This window comes from Rhinoderma darwinii, chromosome 9 (assembly GCF_050947455.1).
Source record: "Rhinoderma darwinii isolate aRhiDar2 chromosome 9, aRhiDar2.hap1, whole genome shotgun sequence".
NCBI lineage: Eukaryota > Metazoa > Chordata > Amphibia > Anura > Rhinodermatidae > Rhinoderma > Rhinoderma darwinii.
Window position 1 is genome coordinate 89,228,270 of NC_134695.1, and position 20,499 is coordinate 89,248,768.

General features: G+C 39.7%; 1 protein-coding gene across 1 annotated transcript in view; it reads left to right on the top strand.

Annotated features, from left to right (window-relative positions):
- Positions 1 to 5,845: 5,845 nt before the first annotated feature.
- Positions 5,846 to 20,499, top strand: part of LRP3 (LDL receptor related protein 3) — a 34,323-nt gene continuing 19,669 nt past the window's right edge. The window contains exon 1 of the mRNA XM_075838445.1: positions 5,846 to 6,156. Coding sequence (XP_075694560.1) covers positions 6,102 to 6,156 — 55 coding nt within the window. The 5' untranslated portion in view covers positions 5,846 to 6,101. The remainder of the gene's footprint in view (positions 6,157 to 20,499) is intronic.

The window sequence follows — 20,499 nt, forward strand, 5'->3', positions numbered from 1 at the left end:
AGGGAGGGACTGGCTAGTCCTTTGTATTTTGGGATGACCGGATAAGAGTTGTCCTCTTGCATAAAGTCTTGGGCCTCATGCACATGACCGTGGTTTTGTTGTCCGTGTGCTGTTCGCAATTTTACGGATAGCACACAGACCCGTTCATTTATATGACCCCATGCACACGACAGTGATGTTCACGGATCCGTGTGGGGACTGCGAGTCCGGTTTGCAAAAACTCAGCACATGTCATTTTACTGTCCGTATTTGCGGATCATGTGACCAACTCAGGGGCTTGGGACAGACTAGTGACATCAATTCCAGCCTTACTTTTTTTTTTGCGGATCCGTGAATACTAATCACACACGGATGCACTACGAAAGTTTTTTTATGGACAAATAGACCAGATCCTTGGTTTTGCGGACCGCAAAATCGCGGCCGTAGTGTGCATTCGGCCTTACATTATTCAGAGGTTACTGAGTTATTACAGGTAACTAGTGCTAGGTAATAATCACTTGACCCAGATTATTATGCAGAGTCATCTCTTCCTTCTTCCTCTCCTACTGCTTTCTCCGTGTGTCAGTGTTAACTGTAGTTTTAGCATTCTGTTCGTGCACCAGGAGGCTCGGGATGAACAGAACAGTAATATAGGTCGCTCCCACATAGGGAAGTGCTGCCCGACATGGAATTGACCACAGTAAAACGTTCATTAAAATGTTAAGATTAATACCTACTAAAATCAGTAATCAATGGAAGAGTTCTTTACGTTTTTGCAGCCCGACGCCAACGCATCGGAAAATCAACGAGACTTGAATGGTATGTCTAGGAACAATCCGTGTACTCCGCATCATTTCAAGGGTCAGTTCAGAACATTTTACAGAAAATATGAATAGATTTCAATGAATAAATCATTCTCCCCTTGGGTTTGTTAGTGGGAAAGGTGCGACGTTGGCAATTGTTTTGCTAACAATACTGTGTGGGCCGACTATTGTGTCAGGAATCAGCCGCTAATGAGTTTGCTTGAGTTTTAAATACACTCTGAGTCAGCCATGAACAGCCAGAGAATAAAACGCCTGTCAGCCTGAGATTAAAGCTGCCCATACACATGAAATGACTCAGCTATTTCTCCTGACTGCACCATAAACATGCAAGCTCGTTTCGGTTGAGCGTGCATGTTTATTTCAATGGGGAGATGGTGATAAGCAGCTCCCGGACACCTCTAGCAGCCACTTATCTCCGGTAGGAACACATTATCGGGCATGTTGATATCCAACATGGCCTATCCCTCCTTCACCCGTCATCTGCCATTGGGGGAGAGTCGGAGTCCATCATATGTTAAGTTGAAATCGTCGTGTTCGGCATTAAAGGCCCTGTTCACACATGGTGGTTATTTGTTGTTCTGGCCGCTGTGGTATTTTATCACCATGTTAGATGTTCGTGTAGGGGATTTTTAGCAAATGAAAATTGTGTGGTAGCGATGTGGCTCTTCACTAGCGCTATAAGTGAACTAGGCCTAATGCAACTTTTTGCATTTGGGATGTGGTAACATGTACAGCGCCATACTGGCTGTCAGAACAATAAAACATCTGCAATTTTGTGCCGGCAGAGAGGACGCCTGGCGCCAAATGGCTACATAGAACACCACTGGCTATCAGGAGATCCCCATGGTCAAAAGATTATATCCCCTCAAAGGAGGAGAGCGTTGGATCTCCTTGAATGTTTACCCAGGCAGCGAGGCGTGTCCGTATGTGCCGCTTTGTCCAGCACTGCAGCTCAGCTACATTCACTTGGGGTTCCGAGGGTTGGACCCCCACCGACTCTCGGACCCCGCACCGATCAGCTGCTCCGGCTGCCTCCGGGTACCAGATGTCCATGTCTTTTGGGAAACTTATGAAAACCCCTACACGTTATAAACAGCAATTGCATCAGTGAGGATAACTAGGCAGAGCTGCCATTCAGGAGTTTCAGAAAGCTTGGTGAAAACTTATTGTGTCGTCGAGCTTTCCCAGAAACAGATACAACTATGAAATTAATTCAAGTGCTATAAGACTATGTTCACATTTGTGTCATGGCTTCTATTCATAATAAAAGCCATGACATGGTGTCGGATCTAGACTGCACCCAATGGACCCCATTGACTTATAATAGGGTCAGATTTCGGTGATTTTGGTGGTAAGAATATAGTGCTGTGAAGGGGTTCTCCGCTTTGTATAATCCCTGCTTGTTAGAAGGGTTCCCTGACAAGCTGATCACAAAGTATCCCCCTGGTAGGACCCCAGCGATCTGCTGTAATCTGTGGGGAAACCTGGTAGTAAGTGTTCAATTCCTCTGCAGCGACACCACAGGGGAACTGAAGTATTACACAGTGGCCATTTATATAACTAGGTCGTCTGTGTAATGCAGGGCAGGACAGGTCCTCCAGAGAGAAGGACGCTCTTTGTAATCGTTCTGCACTCTGGCCAAGATCCCGAGCAAAGGACCCCTCTCTATTAACTCAGAATTCCCTCATAGGGTGTATGACAATGGGTTTTCTAAATTGGACAATCCCTTTAATACAAGTATTTTATCTGTGTCCACCAGGCGACGGCCGTGAACAGCTACATCCATGATAAGCTCAATGTTCGGACATAGTGATAATGTTTGCAGATTCTGTTTTGCTGACCAGGCTCTGGAACTGATGACGTTGTTCTGCTTACATAGTGAGTGGATGAAAATAGTATATACATGTTGTATTTTTTAATCTGCTCTATACATCGGGGCATATTTATCAATGTAATTATGAAAATATTCTGTTGTGAAAATAATAGAGCTCGGACTTACTGACATATTTATCAAGCCCCCCAGAAAAAAGGGGGACATGGCTTACAACAGTGAACTTATTTACTAAAGATTTCTGCCACTTTGACTTTATTATGCAGTGTTAGCTTGTCCTTCCTACTGTTCTCAGTGTCAGTCTTAATTGAAGTTTTAGCATTTTATTCATGAATCAGTAGGCCCAGGATGAGCAAAACAGTGCAATATGTCCCTCCCGCAAAGGTAAGTGCTATATGGATAATTGAAAATATCAGCAAGGCAGTTCCATATATATATATATATATATATATATATATATAGGCAAAAATTAAATTAGCCCCGCCCAGTGTCGGCCTGGGGTTGCTTGGTGACATCATTCTGAGGGCCAACCCTACATCTATACATATAGCTCTCGGGCCCTATTGTATTAAAGGGTAACTAAATGTTCAACAAACTTCTGACATGTCATAGTGACATGTCAGAAGTTATGATTGGTGGAGGTCCGAGCACTGAGACCCCCCCATGGATCGTTAAAACAAAACGGCAGAAGTGCTCGTTTGAGCGCTGAGCCACTTAGTATGTAGCTGTGTACGGGCTAATGGACATTCTATTGAGCTCGTACACCGCTACATTGATTTCCAGAAAAAGCCGAACAGAAAAGAAGCACATCGCGTCTGCCGCTTCGTTTTAGCGATTGGTAGGGGTCTCAGTGCTCGGACCCCCACCAATCAAAACTTCTGACATGTCACTATGAGGGCCCATTCTTTTGTCAGAGCCTGGGTCCTCCAGAGGATCCTCTGGTACTCGGGTGGTCCAAACTAACCCTGGCCCCACAGGCCTGACCCTTAGAACTGTAACTCTTAAATCTTTCTGCTCTGCTGATTGGTTGACAGGGCTTGCAGAGGAGGGGCATATCTGGCAAACTCCTTGAGAATCTTTTTCCATTTTAGAAAAAAAAAAAAACTTTTTCGAAAAAAAAAAGAATATTGGAAGATGATGTGATGTCAAAAATATGGATTTAATAGAAGCCGTTATATATGTCCGATTGTGGAGAATGTCCCTCTAGTATTGCATCAAGGGGTTAATTAAGTGGTTTGCTTCTATGGGTTTGCCATTTGGTGGCGGTTTTAGAATATTGTAAATGCACTAAATAGTATTTCTGCTAGACCGGAGATAATGACAGAATGAGGGCAATTTCTGGGGAGAACCAGCACCCAATGAATATTAATAATTCTAAAGTAAATGCTAAAATGTCTGAATGAAAAAATAATCTATAAATAATAAAGATGAGATCTATGTAAAAGGAGGAATAACGGGAGTTTAAACCTGGGAAATCCGGATGAGTAATTCTGCTGAATTAAAAAATACAATAATAAGAATGTTCAAGGTAAATTAATTCACATAAAATAAATAAAAAAAACTGCTAAAAGATATTAGTAAATAAAAATGTCAATTCTTGACCCTGATCCTTTCATGTTAATGGGCCGTTAAGTGTGAATTCACACGTGGTGAATTTCCTGCAGATTTTACCTGTGGATTTGCGCAGGTAAACTCTGCCTCAGATTACAAGGCAAGTGGATGAGATATTTCAAGTCTCATCCATATCCTATGGATATTGTTCCACAGAAGAAACTGCTTCAGATGTTCAAATCCTCAGCATTCTTATTCTATTGCAGAGAGATTTTACCACTTTCAATGTAGCAGGGGTGAAATCTGCGGTGAATCTGCAGCAAAACCTGCATTTACCCTAAGACCCAGCAACCGCAAGAGAACAGAAATGTGAAGTTTAATTCTTCAATACATGTGTTGTTACTGGTCAAGAATATTAAAGGGAACACCATTTGACAGTTTATACATAGATCTCTACATACATTGCATTACTGATCCTGAGTTCCATCCTGTATTATACTCCAGAGCTTCACTCACTATTCTGCTGGTGGAGTCACTATGTACATACATTACTGATCCTGAGTTACATCCTGTGTTATACTCCAGAGCTGCACTCACTATTCTGCCGGTAGAGTCACTGTGTACATAGATTACTTATCCTGTACTGATCCTGAGTTACATCCTGTATTATACTCCAGAGCTGCACTCACTATTCTGCTGGTGGAGTCACTGTGTACATAGATTACTTATCCTGTACTGATCCTGAGTTACATCCTGTATTATACTCCAGATCTGCACTCACTATTCTGCTGGTGGAGTCACTGTGTACATACATTACATTACTTATCCTGTACTGATCCTGAGTTACATCCTGTATTATACTCCAGAGCTGCACTCACTATTCTGCTGGTGGAGTCACTGTGTACATACATTACATTACTTATCCTGTACTGATCCTGAGTTACATCCTGTATTATACTCCAGAGCTGCACTCACTATTCTGCTGGTGGAGTCACTGTGTACATACATTACATTACTTATCCTGTACTGATCCTGAGTTACATCCTGTATTATACTCCAGAGCTGCACTCACTATTCTGCTGGTGGAGTCACTGTGTACATGACTGAACAAAGCCTACCTGCCAGTGTTTGACATAAACGTTTTCTGAGTGTAGTATATATATATATATATATATATATATTGCGCTTATTATATTTTTAAAACACATATTATAAATTGTATTATTGTTGTTATTAATATGCATTTCCCATGCTGTATGTAAATAAATAAACCCTGCTAGTTAAACAATAGTTCCCAATATTAATAGATTTCTTTTGTCTCCCTTTACTGCAGAGGTTGATACCTTTTAGGATTTGATACATTTCTTGCATAGATACATAATATATACTGACAGTGACAGCTGTGCTGAGAGGCACTAGTCACAGGTCAGTGTCACACAGACCCAGGGGGATTCCAGATGATCTCAGTGCAGGGATAGTGGGGGCTGGTGAGCTCCCTGTGGGGCAGTACTCTGACTGACCAGGAGAGGGAGGCACAGAGAACTGAGCAGTTAGGGGGATTTTGCTGGAAGGTGTATTGAGGTGAGCATGTCCTGCTGCTAGAATAGGGGGGACTGGTGCTAGGGACAGTGGAGGAAGAGGAGGGGTAGGTGGTCTTGCATGTGTGTGTGAGGAAGTAGTGTCATCAGCTGCAGCACTAGGAGATGCTTCCTTTCTCCACCTCCTCTTCCTCCTCCTGCCTGCACTCCTCCTCCCATACAGCACATACACAGGCACAGGCTCACTTAATGCATGTGCTGCTGCTACTGGAACAAGTGCTCATCCCCTGTCTAACAAAAGACACAGCTGATGTGGAGCCTCTCTCCTCCTGCACCCCCCTGGCTGCCTGACAAAGGAACACAGCCCCCCTCAACACCATGCACAGCTCTGCCAGGCTGGACTTTCTCCATCATATTTCTGTCATTTGCTTTGGTGAGTACCTGTGACCCCCCCCCATCCAGGTGTTGCTTGTGTTATTTATGTCTTGTAAGATCAAGACAGGAGAGTATTAGATTGTGCATAATATTGGGGTGTCTGTTCCATGAAATGACCATAAGTTCTATTGTGGTCCTTGCAGTCGTTTGTATTGCTGTATTTCATCAGCAGGGTCTGTCTATAGTCTGCATTTGGTTCCAGTCCAGCAATGGTAAGGGTTAATACTATGATCTCATCTGCTAAATGTGCCACTCAGGACTTGGGCTGCTTCTGTGGCCCTCCCTTTGCTCCTGTATCCATCACTGGGCTTTATCCTCTTGCAGATAGCAGCCGGGAACAGCTGACAGCAGCCAACGCAAACACATTATAATATTATTACAGGTGTGGATGATATGCCATTGGCTGACAGGAGCTTTGTACATGGTTAGGACAGGTGGCACAGCGGTAGATGTCCGTCCGTCCGTGCGTTCATGCCTGTTTTTATCAAATTAGAAAAAAAACAAACAGCTGCTGGTATTGCAGCTCGGTCCTGTTTACTAGATCTGCAATACCATACATGGCCCATGGAGAGGAGTGGCGCTGTTTTCAAAAACAGAAGACCCTTTTTTCCGATCTCGTATATCCCCTTTAAATTTGGGATTATACTAGAAGGTGTATGTCTAGTGCTATTATTTCCAGTGTTAGTACACGTAGGTTGTGATCTCATGCTTCCACCATAGAGATCAATGCTATCAGTGTCAGGATCCATCTTTCTTACATTCACCTGTCAAAGATACCATCGAGTGTGAACGATATGAAAACATATCTAACCCATTAAACGGCCTGTCATATAGGAATACTACCGTCCATTCCCCTTTAAATGAGTAGAATTGTGTTTTTCAACACAGCATAGACTTGATACATCTTAATCATTCTAAATGTAAAAATTCTGCAAGATTCTAATATACTTTGTGTTTCAATTCCCCACTATTTTCAAGATCTCTGCTTGCCGTTAATGAATGGATTTTTTTTTTCCTTGTTTACATCGTACAGCTCTTATACATTTCCGGCATTGTCCGATTTTTGCCAATGAGAAATCACGGGTGCAAGTATCTATGGAATAAAAGAATGAAAGCTGAGCCCTTGGCAACCAAGCAAGATTCTTATTAACCAGGCCCGATACATCAGAGACATATGTCAAATAAAAAAAATTCAGAGTACGACAGGATTGGTACATTTGCCCCATAGTGCACACTTGCATGTGAATTCATAATTTCCCATTGTTTTATATGTGACATCTGGCTGTTGGGGCATTCAATATGTCAAATAACTGTAATTGCCATAGAAATGCCCTCTGTGTACCCGGCCTAAAGAGAAGTATCATTGCGTGGAGACCTCCAAAAATATTCATCACCCCCTCCTCCTCACGAATCCTACTTCTTGGGCCTATCCTCAATTTGGACCTGTAAAACCAGCGAGCTTCTCTATTTTCTATCTAGATTTATTTCAAAATAAGATCGAAAAGCAGCCCCATGTAAAATAGCCTATTCCTATCATCCCCATGTATTTATTAAAGGAACAAAACAAAACATCTTTTTGTTTCAGGAACTTACAAAAACTCTTTGCACGCTGACATCCGGCATAGAAACAAGAATCCTTTACCTCCTATGTCCCTTCTTTTTGACTGGAGCTGTAATGCTAAGCTAAAAAGAGCAGTGATTGATCTTGCTTGGTCTCCATTGCTGACAGAGTAGTGGAGGAGCTTTCTGCTGCAGCAGGCTGCCTCCTAGCCAGTGGAAAAGGAGCCTAAGCTCCACCCCTCACCCAAAACTATTCTTTACTGGTATAACAGGAAATATACATTTTCTATTATTTTTTGCATTATGAAACAGAACAAAATCAAGGAAAAGGAGGACTTCATGGAAAGTTATTTTTTGTCAAAGGGGTATTCCGGCCTGAAACATTTTCCACCTATCCACTAGATAATTAATAAATATTTGATCGATAGGGTCTGATCACTGGGATCTCGACCGATCGCTAGAATGGGGGATCGGGGTCCGACTGTCTGTACAGAGCAGCATTTCATCAATCATGCCGCTGTGCTCCAGCTCTTAGGCGGAATACCCCTTTAACTTGTGGCTCTCCAGCGGTTGCGAAACTACAACTCCCAACATCACGTGACAAGGTGTCAGGGCATGCTTAAAGTCGTAGTTTCACGACAGCTGGAGAGCCACAGGTTGTAGATCACCGCTTTAACAGGGACCATATATATATTTTTAATACTACATATCTATGTATGAAATAAATGCATTTCATACGAGTCCTAGAGGTGATCACCGGGTTTGGTTCTTATCATATTTAATGAATCGACTTCTTTGTGTTAGGGTTAGGGTTAGTCTGAGTGATTTCAGTGGCGGTCAGAACAGTTGCCTGGGAGGGTTACATTGTATTAAGCGCTGGTGTGACATTGTCTTATATACGTTCCTTGAAGGGTTGTGTAACATAGTTCATAAAACATTACGTCATGTGTCACGGCGCGGCGCATCTGACAATGTTATAAATAGCAGGGACTGGGGTCATTATATTGTGTTGTTTTCCCTAATGACACCAGACAGCTCCTTTGTTGTCAGCGATCACATACATTGGATGATATTTTTAGGTTTTGTCACCGGTCATTCTACCAAAGAGGCCACATGTGGACAAGTAGTAAGGAGTTCATCATCTGACCGCGCTTTATGGCCCTTTTACATGAACTGAATATTATTGAGATCCTAATGATCGCCGACTTTTGTAACAATAATTGTACTTGTGTAAATGAGCAAAATGATCAAATACGAGCAACACTGGTTAATATTATGGACCCATAGACTCTCACTCCCCCCCCATTCCCATAATCGACAATTATCACCTCTCCACGAGATAGGTGATAATTGTCTGATCGCTGGGACCCCCGCTTATAGCGAGAATGGGGGCCCAACCCCTCTGTTCTTTTTCACTGCACCCACTGCAGTGAGGGGGAGCTTGAATGGAGTGGCAGTCAAGCATGCGCCTGCCACTCCATTCAATGTCTATGGGACTGACGGAAACAGCCGAGCGCTGTACTCGGCTGTTTCCATCATTCCCATAGACTTTGAATAGAGCGGCAGCGCACATGCTCGACCGCCGCTCCATTTGATTTCCCCCTCTCTGCAGTGGAGCAGTGAGGAGGGACAGGTTGTTTGGGACCCCCGTTCTTGGCATTATTTGGGGTCCCAGCAGTGGGCACCCCAATGATCAGACAATTATCAAGTTTTCTGTGGGCAGGTGATAATTGTCAATTCCGGGAATACTCCTTTAATATGGCGTGCAATTAAAAAATGATGTTTGCCTTCATATAAAATTTGCAACAAGTTCTGCTTCTGTAAAATATGGATATGTAATATGGCCGTGTGCAAGGACCATTAGGCTACTGCAAAATCATGTTTTAATTAATGCAGTTTTAGCGGCAATTTTGCTACGATCGGCGTCACGATTCTTTGTAAGGAAGCAGTTGTAGGAAAAGTTCCTGGAATGACTTCTGTGGAAAACTGACTCTCATTGTGGGGGAACTTCAACTGTAAATGTTTTTGGAGCATTCTGGCGGTCTAATGTGGCATTTTAGCTCTCACTATTATGTGGTCGCTCTGGTTGTCCTTATGTACGAGTCCAACTGTCACTGCTATAAAGGCACTTTGGCTGTCATTATGAGGGACTACAAATCGCATTGTTGTGGGAGGCACCCTGGTTGCCATTATGGGGCAATTTCAGCTCTCACTGTTATGGGGCACTCTGTCATCAGGGGGCACTCCAGCTGTCACTGTCATGTGGGTACTGTCACTGTCATTATGTAGCACTCCAGCTGTCACTGTCATGTGGGTACTGTCACTGTCATTATGTAGCACTCCAGCTGTCACTGTCATGTGGGTACTGTCACTGTCATTATGCAGCACTCCAGCTGTCACTGTTACGTGGGCACTATGGCTGTCATTATGCAATTTTGTAGCACTCCAGCTGTCACTGTTATGTGGGCGCTCTGACTGTCATTATCCAGCACTCCAACTGTCACTGTTGTGTGGGCACTCTAGCTGTCATGTAGCACTCCAGCTGTCACTGTTATGTGGGCACTCCAGCTGCCATGTAACACTCCAGCTGTCACTGTTATGTGGGCACTCCAGCTGCCATGTAACACTCCAGCTGTCACTGTTATGTGGGCACTCCAGCTGCCATGTAACACTCCAGCTGTCACTGTTATGTGGGCACCATGGCTATCATTATGCAGCACTCCAGCTGTCACTGTAATGTGGACACTGACTGTCATTATGTAGAACTCCAGCTGTCACTGTTATGTGGGCACTCTAGCTGTCATGTAGCACTCCAGCTGTCACTGTTATGTGGACACTCTAGCTGTCATGTAGCACTCCAGCTGTCACTGTTATGTGGACACTCTAGCTGTCATGTAGCACTCCAGTTGTCACTGTTATGTGGGCACTCTAGCTGTCATGAGGCAGTACTCCATCTGTCACTGTTATGTGGGCACTCTATCTGTCATGTAGCACTCCAGCTGTCACTGTTATGTGGGCACTCCAGCTGTCATGTAACACTCCAGCTGTCACTATTATGTGGGCACTGTAACTGTCATGAAGCAGCACTCCAGCTGTCACTGTTATGTGGGCACTCTAGCTGTCATGTAGCACTCCAGCTGTCACTGTTATGTGGGAACTCTAGCTGTCATGAGGCAGCACTCCATCTGTCACTGTTAAAAAAAAACCTGCAGTCTCCCTGGGAATGTTTCTTCTAGTTTGTACTTATGACTTTACACTTGTGACCGAATGGCAGAATTACATATTAAACAGGGTTTTTCATATTTTGTAGCTGCTTGTAAGTCACTTCTATTCCATGTCTTGAGTTGCTTGGAAATAACCTCTCAGATGAATTCTGCAATCCACAGCCGAGTCTTTCATCTTCAGTGAACTCTGCTTAAGCCTGTGCTCACAGGGACCTGTTTACCAGAGCGAGCCAGGCTCGGAGAATGCGGCGCGCATCATAATTTTATTTTTGACAAGAAAGTGAAAAAAATTAACAAACCCTTCAATGATGTTCAAGCAGAAATGTTTCCTCTGCTACTCGCAACGCAGGGGCGACGTGGACGTATAGTTACTGTACATGAAAGTCGCAGTCACAATGCGATTATTCTCTATGGGGAAAAGTTGCATACGACCCTGTCAGAATTTCTGATAGTCGCTTAGAGAATAATAAAATTTGCTTTGTGACCAGGGCTATCTATCTATCTATCTATCTATCTATCTATCTATCTATCTATCTATCTATCTATCTATCTATCTATCTATCTATCTATCTATCTATCTATCTATCTATCTATCTATCTCATATCTATCTATCTCATATCTATCTATCTCATATCTATCTATCTCATATCTATCTATCTCATATCTATCTATCTCATATCTATCTATCTCATATCTATCTATCTATCTATCTATCTATCTATCTATCTATCTATCTATCTATCTATCTATCTATCTAATATCTATCTATCTATCTATCTATCTATCTATCTATCTATCTATCTATCTATCTATCTATCTATCTATCTATCTATCTATCTATCTATCTCATATCTATCTCATATCTATCTCATATCTATCTCATATCTATCTCATATCTATCTCATATCTATCTCATATCTATCTATCTATCTATCTATCTATCTATCTATCTATCTATCTATCTATCTATCTATCTATCTATCTATCTATCTATCTATCTATCTATCTATCTATCTATCTATCCTATATTACTGGAGAATCCTTTTAACAAACTTTAGTATGGGAGGCAAACAATGTGGATATCAGATTGCAGAATATTTCCGCAGATATCTTCAACATGTGAACTAGGTCTTAGAGAAAAATACTGGCATGATGGGGATCATATATAATAAGCAATGTAGAGAAGATCAATCAGATTCCGGCACTTTGCTGGACTGGCAATATATATATACACACACATACCACTGGAGCTGCTTATTTTTTGGGGTGTTCTGGAGATCAATTGTAGTAGCCTTAAAAATCCTGTCCCCCCATCCCATTAGTTTTAAAGCAAGTGAAACAATACATTTAGGGAAGGGGCTTTTGCTTTTTGGCTCCGGCTGGGGGGCAGCTTGCTGCTACAGAATCCGCCCACCCTCAATTTCTCTGTTTGCAGCAGGAGCCAAGATCCAATTTATCACTTTCTGTACATTCTGTACAATTGTTATCACATTTGATTGGGTCACTCCCAAAATGCTTGTCCAAAAACATTCTAAGTAGTGAATTCTCTCAGGAAAATGAGGTCACAGAACATTCCTATTTTTATTTTTATACACAGTGCAATCATTTCTATATAACGAGCAGAAGACGAGCTGGATGACGCTCTCTCTTTTGATGATCTTTTAGGCTACACTTTTTTTTGGACCCCCAATGAGGTGCAACTTCCAAAGCGGGTTGACTTTCAGACCCTTAGGCTATGTTCACACTGGTCGGATACGCTGCGTAAAAGCACACAGTGTATCCACCCTGGTCGCCGCAGGGGATTCCAGCCGAAAAAACGCACCAATTTGAACGTCGGCTGCAGAAAAACATGCACTGAAAAAAAAAAAAATTTGGATACTTACCATGGCGACGCGTCCCTCAGATGTCCTGATGTTCTGCCGCCCTAGGATTACTTTCCATCTCATGTGACCGCTGCAGCCTGTGATTGGCTGCAGCGGTCACATGGGATAAAACGTCATCCCAGGAGGCCGGCCTGGAAGAAGAAACACAGAATTCTGGGTAAGTATAAGGTTTATTTTCTTTCCTGATTTGCGTTTTTTTTGCTGCTTTTCTGCTGCAAAAAACGCAACATCTGCAATTTCTTGCGGGTTTTACCTCCCCAATGAATTCAGTGGGGAAAACTGCAACAAAAAAGCAGCGTTTACGCAAATATAATTGACATGCTGCGGATTAAAAAAAAGGCACCTCAGGCAAATTTCTAAACGTTTTTTCCGCTCAGTATTTGTTTGTTCCAATCTCATCCACTTTGCTGCTACTTGTATTACGCTGAGGATTTGCTGCAACCAAATCCGTTGCGGAAAATTTGCATTATTTACGCTACGTGTAATCTTACCCTTAGGGCATATTCATACATACGGGAAGTGTTGCTGCAGAAATCCTCACCGCAAACAAACACGGGTTAGCTCTGCGGTTCACTGAAAGAAGCAGTGATAGCAAAAGGTTCCTAGAAGTGCTTTTCTGAAAAACCACGATTTTCAATGCCGAGGCTTTCTCTATTAACGATAATGGGTTAAAAACCATAAGAAATCTACCAAGGATGTGTTTTTAGATAAAGAGAGTCACACAATGCGATAATGAGTGACCAGTGGCGTACATAGAGGATAGAGGGGGCCATAGCAACGACAAAAATGAGGCCCCTTTCGGGAGCTGCTTGACACCACCAAGCTTCTTCTAAACACCTGCACCATGTTCATGACTCAAGCAAATTTGTCACTTTTTTGTTTGCTAACATTGCCGGACCTGCAGAGACCACATCCCTGTGCAGGTTCTTATCACCCACTAAAATAATGAAAACAGCAACTTGGAAAGGGATAAGCCACTACTAGGGTCCATGCACCTGTAGGCACTCTGCGTGTCGCTGTATGGTGCCGCCATGAGGCACTGTATTCTACTTTAGAAGAGGTGCCTTGGAGGATGCCACCATTTATTTTTCAGGGATTATGGGTACAGTATGGGTCTATAGCAGTCTACGGGCACCGTATTACGGATCTGTACAACACATAATTCGACCAGGTCAATGAGCCCTACGAGTCCAGGCACTCAACTGGTTGGCAGAGGACAGTGCATGGACGAAACCTCTTTCTCTCTGGTGTCAATGTGTGTGTGCCAGTCAAGAGCTTAAAGAGTTAAACATCTGAGCTGCCCTAGAACAGCATTAAGAAGTCTGTTATTTTGATGGTATCACATTGGCACCTGGAGCGAAGGGAGAGACATTGGTGTTTCTGCCTTGCGGTGTCTTTTATCATTATGTAAATCTCCGTTGTCTCCTCTCCTGACATCCCCCCATCTCACGCCTCAGCTGCTTCCACTTTTGCAGGTGGGCCCAGACGTCTTTCATAAAGCAATAGAGCAAGCAGTTGCTTAGTTGCTCGAAATCCTGCAGCAATTTGGCAAGTGTCTTCTTGCTGGCAACACTCGAAAGTCAATATTGAGACAGCTTCTCGCTTCCATCTTCTTGTGTTCCTCGGCTGTTGAGAAATGAATTCAGACTGATCATTATCCCATTGATGGGAAGAATTAGTTCAGTTTGTCAGCCGATCGCAGAATATTTACTGACTTGATGTAGAGATGGATGCTGGGGATTAGCCTTCGGGGTTCACTAATTAAATTCAAATACAGATGAAAGAACATAACTGGAAGATAAGAGTTGGCGGGCTCACCACCTAGTCTGCCTACAATCCCTCGAAATGTCAGGCTGGATTTTGAGGCTTTACCACCCAAGCAATTTGGGCGTTCTGACCGGTTTCAAAAAATGATTGAACCGGTGATCAATTGGAACGGTCACATGCAGTACTATAGGTTTGACCTATTGCTAATGATCTCAAGTAGAAGTCTGTTGGATGACATCTCATTTTCAAGAGACCATTATCACTTCTTGAGCACGGTAGTCATCTCTTAATGGGCCAGTCTAGCCACAATACATTCATATTAGGGAGCCAATGTGCCAAGAAATGTGCTAGGAATGTCTAACTTTTATGTTTTTTCTCTATTGATGTCTATAAATGTTCTTATTGCCCGGCCACTAAATAAAAGGCAGTAACTTGTATAAATAATGTGAAAGGGGGTGAAAACATCTCTGATTACTAGTTTGAGTGGTCAATTTTTAGGCACATAGGTCGTTACCTGAGCCAGACCCAAGTCACTCTGAAAGAGCAATTCCAACCAGATAAATTTGTTCTTCCTGTTTGTGTATATTATTGCCTGTATGAAGCGGTATTAAAATACTTCCATTTTTCTCCAAATGGGGCAGTATTATAGTAGTTATATTCCTGTATATAGGGGCAGTATTATAGTAGTTATATTATTGTATATAGGGGGCAGTATTATAGTAGTTATATTCTTGTATATAGGGGCAGAATTATAGTAGTTATATTCTTGTACATACGGAGCAGTATTATAGTAGTTATATTCTTGTACATAGGGAGCAGTATTATAGTAGTTCTATTCTTGTACATAGGGGGCAGTATTATAGTAGTTCTATTCTTGTACATAGGGGGCAGTATTATAGTAGTTATATTCTTGTATAGAGGGGGCAGTAGTATAATAGTTATATTCTTGTATATAGGGGCAGTATTATAGTAGTTATATTCTTGTATATAGGAGCAGTATTATAGTAGTTATATTCTTGTATATAGGGGCAGAATTATAGTAGTTATATTCTTGTACATACGGAGCAGTATTATAGTAGTTATATTCTTGTACATAGGGAGCAGTATTATAGTAGTTCTATTCTTGTACATAGGGGCAGTATTATAGTAGTTATATTCTTGTATATAGAGGCAGTATTATAGTAGTTATATTCTTGTATATAGGGGCAGTATTATAGTAGTTATATTCTTGTATATAGAGGCAGTATTATAGTAGTTATATTCTTGTATATAGGGGGCAGTATTATAGTAGTTATATTCTTGTATATAGGGGGCAGTATTATAGTAGTTATATTCTTGTATATAGGGGCAGTATTATAGTAGTTATATTCTTGTATATAGGGGGCAGTATTATAGTAGTTATATTCTTGTATATAGGGGGCAGTATTATAGTAGATATATTCTTGTATATAGAGGCAGTATTATAGTAGTTATATTCTTGTATATAGGAGCAGTATTATAGTAGTTATATTCTTGTATATAGAGGCAGTATTAGAGTAGTTATATTCTTGTATATAGGAACAGTATTATAGTAGTTATATTCTTGTATATAGAGGCAGTATTATAGTAGTTATATTCTTGTATATAGGGGCAGTATTATAGTAGTTATATTCTTGTATATAGGAGCAGTATTATAGTAGATATATTCTTGTATATAGCGAGCAGTATTACAGTAGTTATATTCTTGTATATAGGGACAGTATTATAGTAGTTATATTCTTGTATATAGGGGCAGAATTATAGTAGTTATATTCTTGTACATACGGAGCAGTATTATAGTAGTTATATTCTTGTACATAGGGAGCAGTATTATAGTAGTTCTATTCTTGTACATAGGGGCAGTATTATAGTAGTTATATTCTTGTATATAGAGGCAGTATTATAGTAGTTATATTCTTGTATATAGGGGCAGTATTATAGTAGTTATATTCTTGTATATAGAGGCAGTATTATAGTAGTTATATTCTTGTATATAGGGGGCAGTATTATAGTAGTTATATTCTTGTATATAGGGGGCAGTATTATAGTAGTTATATTCTTGTATATAGGGGCAGTATTATAGTAGTTATATTCTTGTATATAGGGGGCAGTATTATAGTAGTTATATTCTTGTATATAGGGGGCAGTATTATAGTAGATATATTCTTGTATATAGAGGCAGTATTATAGTAGTTATATTCTTGTATATAGGAGCAGTATTATAGTAGTTATATTCTTGTATATAGAGGCAGTATTAGAGTAGTTATATTCTTGTATATAGGAACAGTATTATAGTAGTTATATTCTTGTATATAGAGGCAGTATTATAGTAGTTATATTCTTGTATATAGGGGCAGTATTATAGTAGTTATATTCTTGTATATAGGAGCAGTATTATAGTAGATATATTCTTGTATATAGCGAGCAGTATTACAGTAGTTATATTCTTGTATATAGGGACAGTATTATAGTAGTTATATTCTTGTATATAGGGACAGTATTATAGTAGTTATATTCTTGTATATAGGGGCAGTATTATAGTAGTTATATTCTTGTATATAGGGGGCAGTATTATAGTAGTTATATTCTTGTATATAGGGGCAGTATTATAGTAGTTATATTCTTGTATATAGGAGCAGTATTATAGTAGTTATATTCTTGTATATAGGGGGCAGTATTATAGTAGTTCTATTCTTGTATATAAGGGGCAGTATTACAGTAGTTCTATTCTTGTATATAGGGGCAGTATTATAGTAGTTATATTCTTTTATATAGGGGGCAGTATTATAGTAGTTATATTCTTGTACATAGGGGCAGTATTATAGTAGTTATATTCTTGTATATAGGGGCAGTATTATAGTAGTTATATTCTTGTATATAGTAGACAGTATTATAGTAGTTACATTCTTGTATATAGGGGGCAGTATTATAGTAGTTATATTCTTGTATATAGGGGCCAGTATTCTAGTAGTTATATTCTTGTATATAGGGGGCAGTATTATAGTAGTTATATTCTTGTATATAGGGGCAGTATTATAATAGTTATATTCTTGTATATAGGGGCAGTATTATAGTAGTTATATTCTTGTATATAGGGAGCAGTATTCTAGTAGTTATATTCTTGTATATAGGGGGTAGTATTATAGTAGGTATATTTTTGTTGTGCATTTCCTCTGTTATTCCTCCAAAAATGTATGAATCAATTCAAAACAGTGTGTTACCAGTTAGGGTGCGGGGTGGTCTCGTCCGTACACAGACTGACACTGTGTAGGGACACGCTCCATTGACAAGGGGAATCACAACCACAACACCCAGTTGTCAATTCATACAGAGATTTCTAGGAGAAATAACAGAGGAACAGAACATGCCAGAGAAAATATGTTCTGGAATTGGTATTTCATGGGATATAGAAGTATTTACTAAACAAGGCATATCAGCAGAGATGACCGGTCTTATTTCATTTTATCTGATGTCTGTGGTTTCATGTTACTGCAGAGGATATCAAAACAAGGCTGCATTTTGGCAGAAGATCGGGGCATCGTTCACCTGCAGACTGGTTCCTACAGTGTAGTTGCCACATGCGTTTTCTCTGAGATTTCCATAGTTTGCCTTCTCTTACACTGAAGAACACTGGCAAATCTGTCCTTAATTGCGTCTTAATAGCATCGTCATAGTTATGAATAATTGGACAGGTGTTTGTATTGACCTGGTATGCATTATGAATAGTAATTCAGTCACTTGTATAATACTATTTTCCAAACGTAAATAAGTCCAGTTTATCCTCCCCATGGTGTGTTAATATTTTATGATCCAACCTTTACAGGCTCTTATTACGCTATTTGTTTTGCATGTAATAAATTCTAAAAGAAAATTGTACGTTTCTACTAAATCCTGTTTTTTTTGTTATCAGAGGTTGTTCTTGTTTTGAGTCAATCATTAAATTTATGTTTTTTGGAAAAATACTCGTCCTATTGTGTGTTATTTTTCCGCTCTATTAATAACATTGGCACAAAGTGCCATTTTTATAAACCATGTGACAACTATAATCATAATTCTGTCATGTCCAACACAGAGATTTGTATCAGTGACATATGGTGTTTATGTGATTTCCCTGGCAAATTTACGACATCAATGTGACCTCAGTGATTCTTAGCAAATCCTTTATAAATTATTATTTAAAGGAGAAAAAATCAAGTAAAGCCAAATAAAAAGGTAGGAAATGAGGGGCAAACATTTAACACACACACGGCAGTTTCCCACAGCTATGCCGAGTAGACATTAGGGCACTATTATAGTAGTTATATTCTTGTATATAGGGGGCAGTATTATAGTAGTTATATTCTTGTACATATGGGGTCAGTATTATAGTAGTTCTATTCTTGTATATAGGGGGCAGTATTATAGTAGTTATATTCTTGTATATAGGGTCAGTATTATAGTAGTTATATTCTTGTATATAGGGGCAGTATTATAGTAGTTATATTCTTGTATAAAGGGGGCAGTATTATAGTAGTTATATTCTTGTATATAGGGAGCAGTATTATAGTAGTTATATTCTTGTATATAGGGAGCAGTATTATAGTAGTTATATTCTTGTATATAGGGGTAGTATTATAGTAGTTATATTCTTGTATATAGGGGGCAGTATTATAGTAGTTATATTCTTGTATATAGGGAGCAGTAGTATAGTAGTTATATTCTTGTACATAGGGGGCAGTATTATAGTAGTTATATTCTTGTATAGAGGGGGCAGTATTATAGTAGTTATATTCTTGTATATAGGGGGCAGTATTATAGTAGTTATATTCTTGTATATAGAGGGCAGTATTATAGTAGTTATAGTCTTGTATATAGGAGCAGTATTATAGTAGTTATATTCTTTTTGTATAGGGGGCAGTATTATAGTAGTTATATTCTTGTACATGGGGCAGTATTATAGTAGTTATATTATTGTATATAGGAGGCAGTATTATAGTAGTTGTATTCTTGTATATAGGAGCAGTATTATAGTAGTTATATTCTTGTACATAGCGGCAGTATTATAGTAGTTATATTCTTGTATATAGGGGACAGTATTATAGTAGTTATATTCTTGTATATAGGGGCAGTATTATAGTAGTTATATCCTTGTATATAGGGGGCAGTGTTATAGTAGTTATATTCTTGTATATAGGGGGCAGTATTATACTAATCATATTCTTGTATATAGGGGGCAGTATTATAGTAGTTATATTCTTGTATATAGGAGGCAGTATTCTAGTAGTTATATTCTTGTATATAGGGAGCAGTTTTATAGTAGTTATATTCTTGTATATAGGAGGCAGTATTATAGTAGTTATATTCTTGTACATAGTGAGCAGTATTATAGTAGTTATATTCTTGTATATAGGGGGCAGTATTATAGTAGTTATATTCTTGTATATAGGAGGCAGTATTATAGTAGTTATATTCTTGTACATAGGGAGCAGTATTATAGTAGTTATATTCTTGTATATAGGGGTCAGTATTATAGTAGTTATATTCTTGTATATAGGGGGCAGTATTATAGTAGTTATATCCTTGTATATAGGAGCAGTATTATAGTAGTTATATTCTTGTATATAGGGGGCAGTATTATAGTAGTTATAGTCTTGTATATAGGGAGCAGTATTATAGTAGTTATATTCTTGTATATAGGAGGCAGTATTATAGTAGTTATATTCTTGTATATAGGGGGCAGTATTATAGTAGTTATATTCTTGTATATAGGGGGCAGTATTATAGTAGTTATATTCTTGTATATAGGGGCAGTATTATAGTAGTTATATTCTTGTATATAGGGGGCAGTATTATAGTAGATATATTCTTGTATATAGGGAGCAGTATTATAGTAGTTATATTCTTGTATA